At 40.2% G+C, this 15622-nt stretch overlaps 1 protein-coding gene across 1 annotated transcript in view; it reads left to right on the top strand.

Annotated features, from left to right (window-relative positions):
• The first annotated feature begins 3012 nt into the window (after positions 1-3012).
• The window catches only part of Tbc1d32 (TBC1 domain family member 32), a 172757-nt gene continuing 160147 nt past the window's right edge, over positions 3013-15622 (top strand). The window contains exons 1-3 of the mRNA XM_050138090.1: positions 3013-3422; positions 5745-5906; positions 11538-11715. Coding sequence (XP_049994047.1) covers positions 3268-3422; positions 5745-5906; positions 11538-11715 — 495 coding nt within the window. The 5' untranslated portion in view covers positions 3013-3267. The remainder of the gene's footprint in view (positions 3423-5744; positions 5907-11537; positions 11716-15622) is intronic.

Raw genomic sequence — 15622 nt, 5'->3', positions numbered from 1 at the left:
CAAATCCCCACTACTAGGTCACACTTTCTGGAGATTTCTCTACTTTCCAAGAACTCCATGAGCTGAGGAGCAAGCTTTTATCTGTGGGTCTTTGGGGGACATTCTGAATCTAAAATATGAAAAGCTCACTAACTATTGCTTCGCCTTGGTGTTTTGAGCTGCAAACACAGCCCATACTGTGTTCATATATGTTTCTATCTCACAGCTGGCAACTCTGTGCACATGGACACACATGCATACATGTATATGTACTGAGCTTATATCATGTCCCAGTAATAATTTTCTGTAGCTACTCTACCAAGTTGTCTTTATTAATTGATGTAACAGGTGACACAATTATAAGACAAAGAACGTATTTTATGACTCCCTTGCTTGGTTGCAGGGCATTAAAGAGAAATCACACTGGATCTTCGCTGGATGTTTACGCCATGCTGACCAGCTTTCATAGTGCGAAAGGGTGCTAAGTACGCTCCTGGGGAGAAATGTCATCAATAGTCCAGCTGTGGCCCTGATGAGCCCTCGGGCCTTCCTAGAAAGATATACCCACTGGTGTAATAATGGCCTGCAAGTCATGGGGAAAACAAATTGTTTTCTGATTGAACTCAGCTTTACAGGAAGAAACTTATGTCTGCTATTGTAAACCTGACAAGAGCCCCGTGGATAGCAAAGTCATCAACTCTCGCTGAGAACCTATTATTGTCATTTTGCTAAACAGATAAATCATTGAACTGCTTTCTAAATACTTGCCCTCACACTCATAGATCAATGCTGCTACCGGCCAGTATCGGAGAAGCTGCTTTTTACAGTATGCAGCTGTTAATGCAGAGGCTCACAACTGTGTAAATGGAAGTTTCTGTTCTGCCCAGTCCTGTAGCCATTCAGTCCCAAAGAAACATACAGAGGCCTATATTAATTATAAACTGTCCGACCCATTAGTTCAGGCTTATTATTAACTGGCTCCCACAACTTAAATCAATCCACAATTCCCATCCATATTTAGCCACATGGCTTGGTACCTTTTACTAGTGAGACATTCGCATCTTGTTTCCTCTGACTGGCTGGTGACTGCATCTCTACCTTTCGTATTCCCAGAATTATCTTAGTCTGGTTGTCCCACCTATACTTCCCGCCTGGCTACTGTTCAATCATCATTTTATTAAAACCAATATGAGTGACGAATCTTTACAGTGTACCAAAACATTATTCCACAGTAAAACTGGCCAGTGTGGAGTCCTTGGCCTTAAACAGGACATCCATATCACTTCCTGCGCTAAGGCTCAGGGACTGGCTCAGAGGAGGTAGGTGAAAAAGAATATAGGATCCAGAGTTTGGAGAGGATTTCTTTAAGACAGTGTTCCCTGGCCATAGCATAGCCACTATACTTAGGAACTCACTGAAGCTGTTGTTATTTGCACAAGACCTGTACAAAATTGGACTTCTGCTGGTTTTATCCTGCATGGCCTAGGAGCTCAGGAGGCCCTAGCCCTCACTGAGGGTCTATGTGCTGTAAATGCATACTGAAGGAGGTGGTGTAATTTTCTTCAGCGGTATAGCCACTGATAAATTACCAATATGTCACTAAACAACCCCTCCCCCCAAATACTCATGCAGGCAATTGTAATTAAACTCAGTGGGTCAATAGGAAACCAACAATCATCAAAAGAGAAGGAAGTGTTTCAGTGGGAAGAATGTTGATAAGAGAAGGGAATAGGGATGAAATTCAGTATATATATACATATATATATATGAAATTGTTAAAGAACAAAAAATTAAAGCTCGTTTTTATAGTAAAATGCAAAGAACATATTTTCTGAACAAATATGATGCCAAAGCTGGAATGAAATGTCCATTTTCCTGGATGCACTAGCAGGGGCAGGGGAATTACTGAGTCTGGCTATCCTGAGACGTAAATCTGATATAAAAATAGACTACAGCTAGATTTGGGAAGTTTATTGACATTGGTGGTTTGGGGCTGTTCTGTAGCTATTGGCACCTGAATATTGTATACGCTCAAGCCACCATACTTTTCTCTAATATGTTGTTTCTTTTATACTCGCCACTGGATTTTGAACAAAATCCTAGGTTTCCACAGCAACTACTATCACCATTCCTTTCTTTTACAGAAATACATTTTTGTTATTTTCTTGTAATTTCATGTGTACAATATATTAGATCATATTCACCCCGCTACTCCATCTTCCTCACTCCCCTCCTTTTAAAAATTATTTTATGTGTATAGTGCTTGCATGCATGTGTGTCTGTGAACCACAGATGTGCAGTGCCCATGGAGGCGAAACAGGGCATCAGGAACTGGACTTACAAAAGGTTGTGAACCACCATGTGGGCGCTGGAAATTGAACCTGGGCCATCTGGGATAGCGGCCAGTGCTCTTTACTACCAACACACCTCTCTTGGCCGAAAAACAAAAAAACAAAACCAAACAGACGCATCAAATCCACTTTTTGGTGTCTACAGTCGATAGTGTCATGGATGTTGGGCCATCTTCTGGAGCACGGCCACACTCTTAATGGCAACTTACTCCCCAACTCCCAGAAACTTTATCTACTTGGCTAGGGACGAGGGTTCAAGAGTTGCTTCCAGTCTGTCCATCGCATTTCTCTAGTAAGGCCCTTAACTGATCTGTAGGGAATTGCTAATTTCTTTTCTGTCACGTTAGGAAGGGTCATCTTCTCAGGTAGGCAGCACTTGGTAAGCTACAGGAGGAGCTCAGCAGGTGTTGGTGAAAGAGAGCAGTTTTTTTTTTTTTTTAAATTGCATCCACTCTCCAGATGACACTCGTCAGCCTGCTTTCAGTTTTCTTTTGCTCTGCTTTTATTGAATGCCTCTTGCCCCTCTTTCCCTTCCCTCCCGCAGGTCGAGGTCCAGAGAGCTCTCCTCCTGGATTCACCCCTCCCCTCGCCGCGTCGGCGAGCTGACGTCAGGCGCAGCCAGGGCGTTCCCGTCAGGCTCTCCCAGCGGAGCCTGAAGGTCGGGGGCGGAGGGGGACTGCCTAGGCGCTGCTGGTACCGCGGAACTGCAAGCATCGATCGCCTCGCCGGCCTCAGTCCACGCCTGGTCTTCAAACCCAGAGCCTCATTTTCCCCGGCACTGAGCTGCTCAGTCTCGGCCCCGCCCTTTGTGCGCTGGCGGTGGTTTCCTAGGGAACGACGCTGCGCGCCGACGGCGATTGGACCGGGTCGCGCGTGCGTGGTGGCCTGTGTTGGTGGCGACCCCGCGGAGGGTGCCGAGGTTTGACTGCTACACAGAATGGCCCATTTCTCCAGCGACGATGAGGTGATGCTGCAGGCGATGCTCCGGCAGCTGTTCCAGAGCGTGAAGGAGAAAATCACTGGCGCTCCCTCCTTGGAGTGCGCAGAGGAGATCCTCTTGCGGCTGGAGGAAACTGACGAAAATTTCCACAAGTAAAGTCGAGTTTAAGTTTTTAAGCAAACAAACCACTGGCCCAGGGAAGGTGAAAATGATTCGGATAAAGAGAGTCATTTGATTTTTGTTAAAATAGCTAATCGGTGGTTCAGTTTGTCTACCAGTTGTCCCAGTGCCGAATTTATTTTTTCTTTATTTTTTTTTTTTTAAAACTCGTTTTCCAGAGCCTCTTCTGCCTGTTTTTCTTTGCTGTTACATCAATTGTAAACCATTCGTGTACTTTAAAGAGCAATCTTAATCCCTGAAATTCGGGATTCCTTTCACTTTACCTAAAAGCAGTGGCCCCCAAGATCCCTATTTACTGGTCTGTTGCTTCACTACCTGCTGTAGTTAGCCACACAACACTGCAAGGGCTCCCATGCTGAAGTACATCTGGGTGCCTGTAGAGCAGGAGGGCGCCCATGCAATTGCCCTGACTCCAGTGACAAGAGGCAGGATGCCAGGCATGGAGGAAAAAAGGAAGTTGTCAGGTGCTACCAGATGGTCTTTAAAAATGTAAACGCACCTTAGACTTAAATATCTTTAGAGAGCTAATCCTTTCTCTGGAGTTTATCCATACACCAAGTTAAGCCTCTCAGTCACAGTCTATCTCCAGGCTCTCGGTTTATGATGACTTGTAGCTTTTTCAAATCCAGTGTTTGCATGCATTTTATTTGGTCTCACAGTCATTGTTTCTTGTGATGTCGCTTTAGTCTGCTAATCTATTTAATTCACTCTGGTGCTGGGAATGGAACCCAGGGTCTCATGAATGACAGGAGCCATTTTATGGTGCTTTTATTGACTTTTGGATAATTTGAAGTTCAGTTTCTCTGAAAATGGGCATTAGGGGTTCCTTCAGGCCTTTGATGCTCTGTGTTAAAGGTTATTTGTTTACTTGTTTTATGGGTTGTCCCTTATAATTCCCTCAGGTTCCCAAGGGAAGTTTTAAAAGATGTAGAAGAAAGAATCACCATAGAGTTTCAAATTTAATACTAAATTTTGAGACTTGCTTGGTGTGTTGCTCAGGCTAACCTGAAAGTTACTGTTATGTTTCAACACTCTAAGTGATGCTCCATCCTGCCCAGCTTGATTTTTTAAAATTTATGATTTTGTTTATGGCTTCCTTCATTGTTGCTTATTTCCATAGTACCTCACTGCTACTCTCAATTATTGGATGGCACTATTCTTTAGACATACTTGGAATCAGGTTTCTCTTTGGTCATAGGTTTATTATTTAAAAAGCTCAGTATATAAAATTTGGCATCTTCCCCCAAATTAAATTTATTACTAACTCATTTGCTTGGTTTTTGTTTGTTTTTGTTTTGACAGGATCTTACTATACAGCTCTGATTGGCCTGGAGCTTGTTGTGTAGATGAGGCTGTCCTAGAACTAACAGATCCCCTTGTGTTGGCCTCTGGGGTGTACACCACCACACTGGCACTTGTGTGCTCCAAAAACAGTAAATAAGGCAGTGATTTTAGCAGTGTATTTTGGGAATTTTTCAGTTTTATCTAGATTTTTAAACTAATTTACATAAAGATTCTCATTAACATCCTGTTACCTTAATATTTCTAAGGTCTGCAGTTATATCTTCCTTTTATGATTCCACATATGAAAAAACTTATATGGGATTCTGGGTTTCTGGGTTGTTAGCATTTTTATAAGAAGGTGGCATTGGAGACATTTGAGTCAGTAAATATGTAATTTCAGGTATAATAAACCCAAGTGGGAGACAGTGTGCTCATTGGAGGAGAAACTAATATAGGTAATGCTGTCATGGAGATTTGTCATGCGGAGATGTTAACCTGTCCCTTCCGTTAGTGGCCTCTTCTGGTTTTCTCTCTAAGCTGTACGTATTTTTTTCTGAATGTTACTAAATTAAGTAAAGACATTCACATTTCCACTCTTCTCCAGTGTTATTACCTTCATTTTCCAAGAAAACTCTATTGTTGTTTTTCCATGGTGAACCTGTGACTTTCTCAGAATATTGGTACAAACATTTGGGCAGGTATTTTACTTAACTAGGGAGATTGGTCAGTCTAAGAATCAGAATTTGCTGGCATGATGTTATGTACCCATAATCCCAGGCTGGAGGAGGCTGATGAAGAAAGATTTTGAGTTTGAAGCCAGCCTGACCTACATTTTTTCCAATAAATAAGACAAAAGATTTAGAGATTTCTTGCCAGCATTTGTCACTTATTTTCTTAATGACGAGGCAAAACATTTTTGTATGTTACAGGCCTTTGCATGCTGAATTCCTTGGCTCTGGTTAATAAATGGCACTGATATTTGCTCCGTTTTATTTCTCTATTTGTTTCAGCTATGAATTTGTAAAATACCTTAGACAGCACATATGTAACACGCTGGGGTCTATGATCGAAGAAGAAATGGAAAAATGCACATCTGATCATAACCAGGGTGAGGAATCTGGTTATGACACTGTTGTACAGCACGTCACCAAGAGAACGCAGGAGTCTAAGGAGTGAGTATGGCATAATAATTATGTTTGTGTCTATAATTTAGATCTCACCCTGGAAGCCCTTTGACTTCCCTTCTCAAGGGATTTTTCTAGCTTCCTGACCTCTGTAGATGCTTGGTAGGGAAGTAGGATATATAGAAAGATAAAGATTAACTATTGGATTTCCTTTCAAAAGAAAAACCCTGAGGTGGGTAAAATAGCTGGGAAGGGAAAGTTGGGATGCTGGTAGGGCTCACAGATTTTAGAGATTGTTGAAGCTGTGGGAGGTTTTGGCTAAGAGTTAAAAAGAGGAGAAGATAAAATGGAGAAAGAAGAAAAGAGGTAGGGATATGTGCGGGAGTTTGGGAGATGTATCTGCAGGGTGAACTGGGTGGAGAAACCTCAGCAGGAGTCTGCAAACTCAACAGAGCCCTGTGTAAGCAAAAGCATCACGAGGCATCCACAAAAGTGGAAGGTAAATAGCACAGGATAAGAACCAAAATGAGTGAATTGCTGGCCCGCCGACCCTGATCTGATGGGTGAGGGTCTCAGCTCCCTCTGGCTATGGCAGCTTCCATATGGTGCTGTGTGCAGAAGGGGGAGCTGGACCCCTTGGTCCCTGCAGCCTCCGTGTTCTGGGATTTCTGGCATGGGAGGAGGAGAGGTTATAAGTCCTCTTTTGAAGTTTCCTTGGATCTCAGCACTGGTGCAGGCTAGGCAGATGTGAGGAGCACACTTCCCTCCAGTTTCTGCTGCTCTTGCAACACTAATACCTCATTGGGATTTCTTGACAGTACCCCGACACCATACCCCTCACATTCTATAGAGCAAACTCAGGGCTCTCTAGGTAGTCCACAAGGCTGGCCATGAGCTTTCCGCACACTCTCCTAACATGTTTGCCACCTTCTTTCCCATAATCTCACCACACTGGTCTAGCTCTTTATTAAACACTCAGGCAGGCACATCTCTCAGGTTTGCCCTCATGTTGGATTGCTGTAGAGTGTCCTTTCCATAGATTATCTGATTTAACATTCAACTTGGGAGCATCTTAGTTCACTGTCTTCATTTTAAGGCATTTTGTTCTCTATTCTGCCTAAACCAATAGCCTATCTCTCTTTATCATATTTCCCTACTTTGCTTTATTTTCCTTTCACCTTTTTGTCACTAAGAAAGGATACAATCTATATCTATCTTTTTCTTTTATTTCAGTATTTCATTGATAGGATGGGTGATCTACAAAGATAAATTTGTATCCTATTTTTTTTATTTCTGTATCTTTAATGCCTTGAAAGTGCCTTGTATATTATAGATGCTTAATAGAGACTTGTTAATAAAATTGAAGTGTTTTATTTAATTATAATGTATGATTATAATTAATTATAATTTTGTTGAGTTACAATTAAACTAGAATCAGCTTTATGTTACAAATTGCAATACTGTAGATGTTATTTGTTCTCAAACAGTGTTAGGAGCTTGATCCCCAATGTGGCAGAATTAGGAGGCAATAGATCCCTAAAGAGAAGCTGCATACAAGAAAATTAGGTCATTGAAAACGGAGTCTCAGCGGGGATTAAGGCAGTTCTTAACCCTGTTTAGTTCTAGTAAGTGAGTGAGCAAGCATGCATGCTTGCCACAGAGAAAGAGATAAACAGATGTTAGAAAGCAACGGTCCCCTCCCTACCTCCTGGCTTCTGGTCTTGTCTATCCCTTTCTCAAGCAATCTTGTGATTTGTGTGGACCAGAGCTGGGCAGAAACTAATGCAAGCTTGTGATCCCCCAAACTTATGAGATAGGCTTCTTTTCTTCATTACTGTACCTAGGCTCAAGTCCAGTTTTAGCAAGGAAAGCAGACTGCTGTTGAAAGTGCTGTGTCATTAGCAGTAGCTCTTTTTCCTTTATATGTCAGCTAGTCTTCATGCATTGAGCTAGCAGCTTCAATATGGTGTACTGCAAAGAGGAAGGAAGTGTTTTCCACCCTTCCCTAATCTACAGTGTAAAGAGAAGAGTTTAATACTGTTCTGAAATGGAAATGAAACAGATTCAATTCGGTGTGTTAAGTGCTATGATATATACAAAAGGCTGTATGGAAATATCAAGGAAGAACTATATTAGTCCAAATATGTAATGAATGTTTATAACAAAGAAGCATGAAAACACAAGCCCCAAAGGAAATTAACTTCCTCCTGGAGCATGAAAGTGATGAATGGATGGGTGGGTCTGTCACTGTTCCCGTCCAGGTTTCCGGGTCCCTTTCACCGGTCCTACTCCATCATTCCTTATGGCAGGGGATGGTAATGTTTCTTATAAAGGAGCATACAATAAACACTTTAGGTTTTATTCCCTGTATATTTTATCAACTATATGAGAACAGCCATAGATCATATATAATGGAAAGAATGTGCACGTGTTATAGTTAAATTTTATTTAGTGGAAAGTCAATTTAGGTCAATAAAATAATGTCTTAATTACTTTTTTATTGCTTATTGTAGTTTTATTACAACTACTAGAGACCAAGGATTCAAATGGCCCATGAGGGCCATTCTGTTTTAAACCATCAGAGATAATATTCTGCCAACCCTAGTATTAGAGTTAATCAAATTTCTTCTTGAGTATTTATTATCTATTGTATTAAAGAAAATTAATTATAATTTATTTATAAACTAAGCTTAAAAATATTAGTCTGGACAGGAATTCTGTTTCTCTTATGAGAACTATTATTTATTGTTGTTACTCATTGGAATAAGATGACATTATATAGACATAAATAGTTCAGACATTAACATATGGAATAAAGTCCATAAAGTTAAAATTTCTTTTTTTAATTTTTGGTTTTTTGAGATAAGGTTTCTTTGTGTAGTAGCTCTGGCTGCCCTGTAACTCTCTTTGTAGACCAGGCTGGCCTCAAACTCACAGAGATCCACCTGCCTCTGCCTCCTGAGTGCTGGGATTAAATACATTCACCACTGTACCTGGCTAAAGTTTCTTATTTTATAGACAAATAAAGGAGTTGTGTCCATATTTGAACACTATTTAAATACTTAGTAGTCTGTGTTTAGCTGCTTATTCCAAAAAGAATGCTAAACCTGATCAGATGATGGAGGCACGCAAGCATTTTAGTGATAAGTGCAGAGTTTTATATGATCCTATTAGGAAACTACTTTCAAAAAAGCTCTTTGTAAGCTATTTAGCTCTGTTGTCCTTAAGTTCATCCATGCATAAAATTTAAAACAGTAATAACCACCAAGATTCAAAAAGACTTAATGAATATTTGTCTTGTGCTTTTTGAACTGTGGACGATAGACTTTAAGTTGTATGGAGTATTATTTTGTTCTAAGTTTCTTGAAAAGTTACTCAGTGCTCATGTGGCAACAGTACATTTTTATTGTAATAAGTACAAGCCATATCGCTAATTAAACATTTTGATGTTTATTTATTCAATATTGATACGTGGAAGAGTTTCCTTTTAGGCCTCTCTTGTTATTTAATGAGTTTGGAAGCACTTAGGCAGATTTCCATTGTTATTCTGGCTTTCTTTCCTTGAAGCTTTTTATTTCCCTATTTGAGTATTTCTTGAAGCATTATAGGAATGTGTGGATAGTATCTATTTTCGATATCTGCTTCCCTTTGTTTTCTAAAAGCTACAGTGGCTACTGTTGCTTTCTGGCTAATTTAACCTTTGATATGGATGATCAGCTACTTAGGTTTGTAAAAGATTATTGCTCTTATTTTCCCTTCTGACTATTTTTATGATAGTTCTTACAGAGGAATTCATGCTCGTCCTTTAAAAAATTCCTATTAGAAACATTTATGTCTAAATGGAAATTTCAGATTAAATGGATTAAATAATTCTCACGTTTTACTTTTCATACTTCTTCATTAAATTACCAAAATTCCTTTCCTTTCTTTTTCCATGGTTGCTGTTTCTTCTTTCTTCTCCTCTTTTTCTTTCCCTGTAGTAAGAGGCTGTTCGTTCATTCCCAGCCACTTAGACCCAAAGTAATCACACAGAGGCGATAGTATTTACCACTGTTTGGCCAGTAGCTTAAGAGTATTGCTAGCTAGCTCTTACATCTAGAATGAACTTATCTGTATTAATCTGTGTGTCTCCACGTGGCTGTGGCTTACTGGCAAGGTTCCAGCTGGCAGCTCTGTGTCTTTTCCCTCTGGCATCTATCTACATGGCATCTTTCTGGCTCCGCCTTCTTTCTCCCAGCATCCAGTTTATTTTTCCCACCTCGCTTTACTCTGCTAAACCACTAGCTGAAACAGATTCATTATTAACCAGTGGTATTCACAGCATACAGAGGGGAGTCCCACATCACTTCCCCTCCCTCCCTTCCTCTTTAATTTTCCTTCTCTTCCTTCTTTTACCTTCTCTTGAGGCAGACTTGAACTAAATCTTTCTGTGTCCATTTAGAGGGCTGGATAACAGGCATACTTCACTGGATCTAGCTAAATCACCCAATTGTAAATTTTAAAGAAATAGAGAAGTCATGAAGTACCTGTCAACATACTTAACTTCAAAGGATGCTGAGAGTATAGTTTAGCTACTAATCAATTACTGTGAAAGGAGAGAGCAGCTTTCTGTTTGTTTGAGACAGAGTCTCAATATGTAGCACTGACTGGCTTGAAACTTGCTTTGTAGGCCAGGCTGCCATTGAATTTATAGAAATATCCTTCTCTCTGCTTCTTGGATTCTGGGATTAAAGATGTACCACTATGCCTGGCCAGAACAGCTTCTGATGGACAGATCTTTATTTTTTATCAGAGCACTTTTCTCCGTCCCTCCCTCCTTCCGGTAGAGTATTCTTGTGCATCTCAGGCTGACCTTGAGCTCACTAAGTAACACAGGCTGGTTCCAGGGGACCCATCCCCCTCTTCCTTCCTTGGAGGCACTGCACACATAGGTACAGAAACACATGGAGGCAAATACCAATACACATAAAATAATAAAGTGAAAATAAAATTATACATTTTCTAAAATGAAATTTTTCTCTCGTGGAGACATCTGGAGACTTGCAGAGCTGAGGGAATCTAGAGAATGACTAGTTTTAAGTCTCACTTCAGAGATCTGTGTTTTGGAATGTTGAAATAAGAGCAGCGGGGCTGCGTCCCCGCCACCTGGCCTCCCGCATGGCTAGCTTTACCCGAAATAATTGCATGGAAACTGTATTCTTTTAAACATTGTTTGGCCCATTAGTTCCAGCCTCTTATTGGCTAGCTCTTATATATTAATCTAACCCATTTCTAATATTCTGTGTAGCACCATGAGCTGGCTTACCAGGGAAGATCTTAACCTGCGTCTGTCTGGAGTGGGAGAATCATGGCGACTCCTTGACTCAGCTTCTTTTTCCCAGCATTCTGTTCTTTTTACTCCACCCACCTAAGGGTTGGCCTATCAAGGGGCCTAGGCAGTTTCTTTATTAATAAGAAATCACTCCCACATCACTGGAAGATAGAGAAAAGAGGTAGAGATGATATGAGCGACAGAAGTGAACTGGGTTCTGGCTTTATGCTGTGAGCATCTGGGTATGTTGCTGACAACAGGAAGGCATGCCACTGGGACAGCTTGGCTTAGAATGATGTTGATTTTTCGTATGACTTCGTAGATGAAAAGTTGTAAGTCTACTTATTGGGTGTACATTGAATTTAAAGGTATAAGGAAATGATGCATTCCCTGAAGAACATCATGATGGTGGTGGTAGAGGCCATGATCAACAAGTTTGAGGAAGATGAGACCCGGAGTCAGGACAGGCAGCGGCTACTGCAGAAGGAGGAGCGTGGCAGCTGCTGCACGGACAATTGTTCTGACAGTGACTCCTCCTTCAATCAGGTGGGCTCTTCGTTTCCCAGTCTTGTCTTAAAATAGTCTTTAATTATCACTAGCTTGTATATATGCTTTCTCATTTTTTTTCTGTTCTCCAATTTTAAGATTCAGAAAAAGTAAAACATAAAACAATCTGTTTGGTCCATGAAATTTTACAGATTGTTTGTTTAATAAATAATTATATCTCAGATAATTTTTAGTCAGAATTATGTTTTGAATTAATAACAACAACAATAATAAGTGTTGAAATAAATCTCTTTAAGCATTAATTAAAGCAGTTTATTGTCAATTTTTATCAAAGTGTAACTGACTGAGATGTGGAGATAAAACGTTGATGATTTTTGTGCATTTCTGGGTTGAAAGTGGCTGTGAATTGTCAGTTTTGCACATTTAAAGTCTTAATATGTAAAGCGGTTTGAGGCTAACCAGTCTGGTGTGGGGCACAGAACTAGCCCTGTGGAGACTGAAGCAGGGGGATTGTGAGTTTGAGGCCACCTGCCTTATATACTGAGACCCTGTCCTAGGAGCTAAAAACAAACAAAATTCAACTAAAAAGTTCGAGATTGTGATGGTTAGTTTTAACTGTCCACTTGGCACAGCCATGAGTCACCTGGGGTTGTCTAGATGAGATTGCCTTATGGGTATGTCTGTTGAGAGTTGTCTTGGATACTGATGTTAGCTGATACTAGAAGATATAGGCCACTGTGGGTGGTGCCATTCTGCATGCAGAGGATCCAGGAGAAGAAAAAAACCGAAGCATTGTTAATGCACTCCTCAAATGGAAGTATTAGGCCTAACTAAGCGCAATCAAGTATGAGGAGTTCATCAGCTGCTAATTCCCAAATGCTGGTTATTACTAGTGACGGGAATAACACATCTTTCAGGTTTTGACAGGACAGAGTCACAATTTAAAATATTTTTGTTTTTTAATTTTGTTTGGTTTGGATTCTTCAGAAGAAACTATGCCTTCAGATCTGTGGTTTCCTTTGGGATGCTCACAGGCAATAGTCTAGCCTTCTAGCATCTACTCAATGAATACGACTATTCCAGAAAAGACTAATTGGTTTGGAAGTGAACTCTGTCCATGAGGACATTGTGAGATGCGTGAACTTTCTGAAACAAATGTACGAGTGTTGGAACATCCCAGACCTCTCTTTCAGAGGTGTGAGCTTGGAGAGGTGTGTGGGTATGCCTTTGCTTAGTAAAGAGAGACTTTTCTCTGAAAGGGTCCTGACCCCAATCTTCCCCAGTGATCAGCTCTTTTATGACTGTGAGATTGAAGATTAGTGGGAGGACCTTGGGGCAGCTCCCTGCTCTAGTCCATCCAGTTTATATATGCCAGGGATTACCAGTCAGTGACAAGAATGGAGCAAGCAAATGATGATCTTTGTTCCTAACTTTTGCAGAACTGAGAAGTATCTTTTTCTCAGGGACTAGGGTCAGAGGTTCATCATTTGACCACAAAGCTCTGTTTGTTAGACTTTATTTACCGTTAAGTCATCCGTCTCCGTAGATCAGCCTCCTGACTAGTCTAGCTGGTCCTCACCTTTACAGCTGCTAGCTCACTGTAATAGAGCTGCTCCTGTTACCACTCACTGCTTGTTGCTGGACACCAGATTCTTCACTGTGGAAGCAAGGAGATAGACTCTGTGCCTTGTAACAACTCCATTAAATACTTAAATTTTCATTGATGCCTTCAAGATCATTGCTTGCTCTGGGCTGAAAACTGTATCTGGATTTTTCTTTTCTATAATTAAAATGTAAAGTTAGCATACAAAGTAATAGGTTACATTTTGACATTTTCATACACATGTCATTATACTTTGTTCTTATTCCCGCCCCCATTTCCTCAGCATTCTCTGTGCCTTTCTCTTGCTCGTTCCCTCCATTCTCTTTCTCTCAAATAGTTTCTCTTCTACTTTCCCGCCTCCACTTTCATGACCTTCCCGCACACAAATTTGCATCTAGATTTTGCAAATGAAAGAAAGTGTGGCATTTGTCATTCTGAGTCTGGCTTATCACTCTTAACACAATGGCTTTCAGTTCAGTATCATTATTTATTTATTCTTTATGTCTGAATAAAATTCCATTGTATACACCACTTTCTGTTATCCATCTTTTGATAAATGTCCAAGGTGAGTCATTTCTTAGTTATTAAAATAGAGCAACAGTTAACATGTATACACACGAAGATGCAAAGTATTTCTGTGGTATTTTGACTTAAAGTTCTTGAATACATAATATTCTTAGGAATAGTATAGTTGGGACACATAGTTCTATTTTCAGTTTTTTGAGGAACCTCAACTCATATCTGTATTGATTTTCATAATGACTGCATTCATTTACATTTCTGCCAACTGTGTAAAAGATCTCTTTCCCTATAAAACCATTTGTTTTCTTGATGGTAGCCATTCAGACTGGGGTTAACCAGACTCTGGCTCAAAGCAGTTTTAATTACATTTTCCTGACAGATAAGAATGTTGAGCATTGTCTCAAATGCTTAGTGGCCATTTATATTTTTTTATTGAGAACTGTCTATTTGGTCTGTTAACTCACTTATTGATTGGGTGATTTTATGTGTGTTTAATTTTGCACTTAAGTTAATTTTATTCATGAAACCCCTACCTAATGTATAAATGACAAAAATTGTTTCACATTTTCTAGGTCACCTATTTATTCTGGTGATTGTACTACACCTTTGATGTTGCAATTTTTTGTGAGTGGAATAGTCTTTATTTTATCATTATTTGAAATACTGTAACTTGATTGTATCTGGATTTTTAATCTATTATTGAAAAACTGGAGACTATTAATAGTATATGTAGACTAAAAGATATTGAAGAATAAATAAGTGATAATAGTTTTGAAGTATAATTTTGGGCAGAGTAATGCAAGAGTTTGGTGTTGGGCCATTTCAAGCTAGGAAATTGGGATGTTCCTCCAAATTATATTAATATTTTATAGTTAATGTTCTTTCTTTTCTGCCCCCCCTCACTATTTAACATAGTGCAGAACCAGTATTGCACTGCTCTGTAATGGGCTGGCTGTCTTCTTATATTCCAAAGGAAACCAACCTCAGGAGGCGTACTTTATATGAAGAAGGTGCGCCATAGTAATTGTCACCCATTGCTCTGACACGCTATTTCATTGTTATTGGTTTAAGGCTTTTCCTCCTTTGTTTTACAAGAGCTTTCTCTTTGTGATGAGCCATCGCTTGGTGAGTGTGGAAGGCAGTGTAATTGCCCTCTCTAATGTGTCCATGTGCTAATCCTTAGAACTTGTGAACATGGGATCTGGGCAAATAGGACTTTATGGATATTATTGTTTTAAAGATTTATTTATTTTATGTCCATTGGGGTTTGGCCTGCCTGCATTTCTCTGTGAGGATGCCAAAGCCCCTGGAACTGGAGTTACAGACAGTTGTGAATGGCTATGTGGGCTCTGGGAATTGAACATGGGACCTTTGGAAGATGAGTCAGTGCTCTTAACTGCCGAGCCTTCTCTCCAGCCCCCTTTACTGATAAACTATTAAGTTAAGGGTTTTCATGTGGAGAAATGACTTGGGTTCACTGGGCCTGGGAAATGACAGGGGTTTATGGAAGAAAAGCACAAGTGGCTGAACATACAGGCTGCCAGGGTTGGGCCAATGTGACTGCTGGCTTGAAGATGAAGTAGGACGTGGCTAGGAAACCAGACAGGCTCTAGGAACTGGGAAAGGCAAGGGAATGGAATAACCGCCCCCCCCCCCGGCAATAGTTCTAGGATTTATGTTCTTCCAGTTAGAATTTTGTTGAGTTCCTTTTGCCCATACTGGGAATTCAGCTGTTCTTCTGTTTTTCCAGAATGTGGGCTTTCAGCTCTTCTAATGTATTATTATTATTTTGCCACAATTCCTCAAGTTTTAATATCTTGA

The sequence above is a fragment of the Alexandromys fortis genome, unplaced genomic scaffold (genome assembly GCF_014885135.2).
Source record: "Alexandromys fortis isolate MF-2015 unplaced genomic scaffold, M_Fortis_MF-2015_v1.1 scaffold_14, whole genome shotgun sequence".
Taxonomy (NCBI): Eukaryota; Metazoa; Chordata; class Mammalia; order Rodentia; family Cricetidae; genus Alexandromys; species Alexandromys fortis.
The sequence above is the reverse complement of the archived record's forward strand: the minus strand, read 5'-3'. Positions and strand labels throughout refer to the sequence as shown.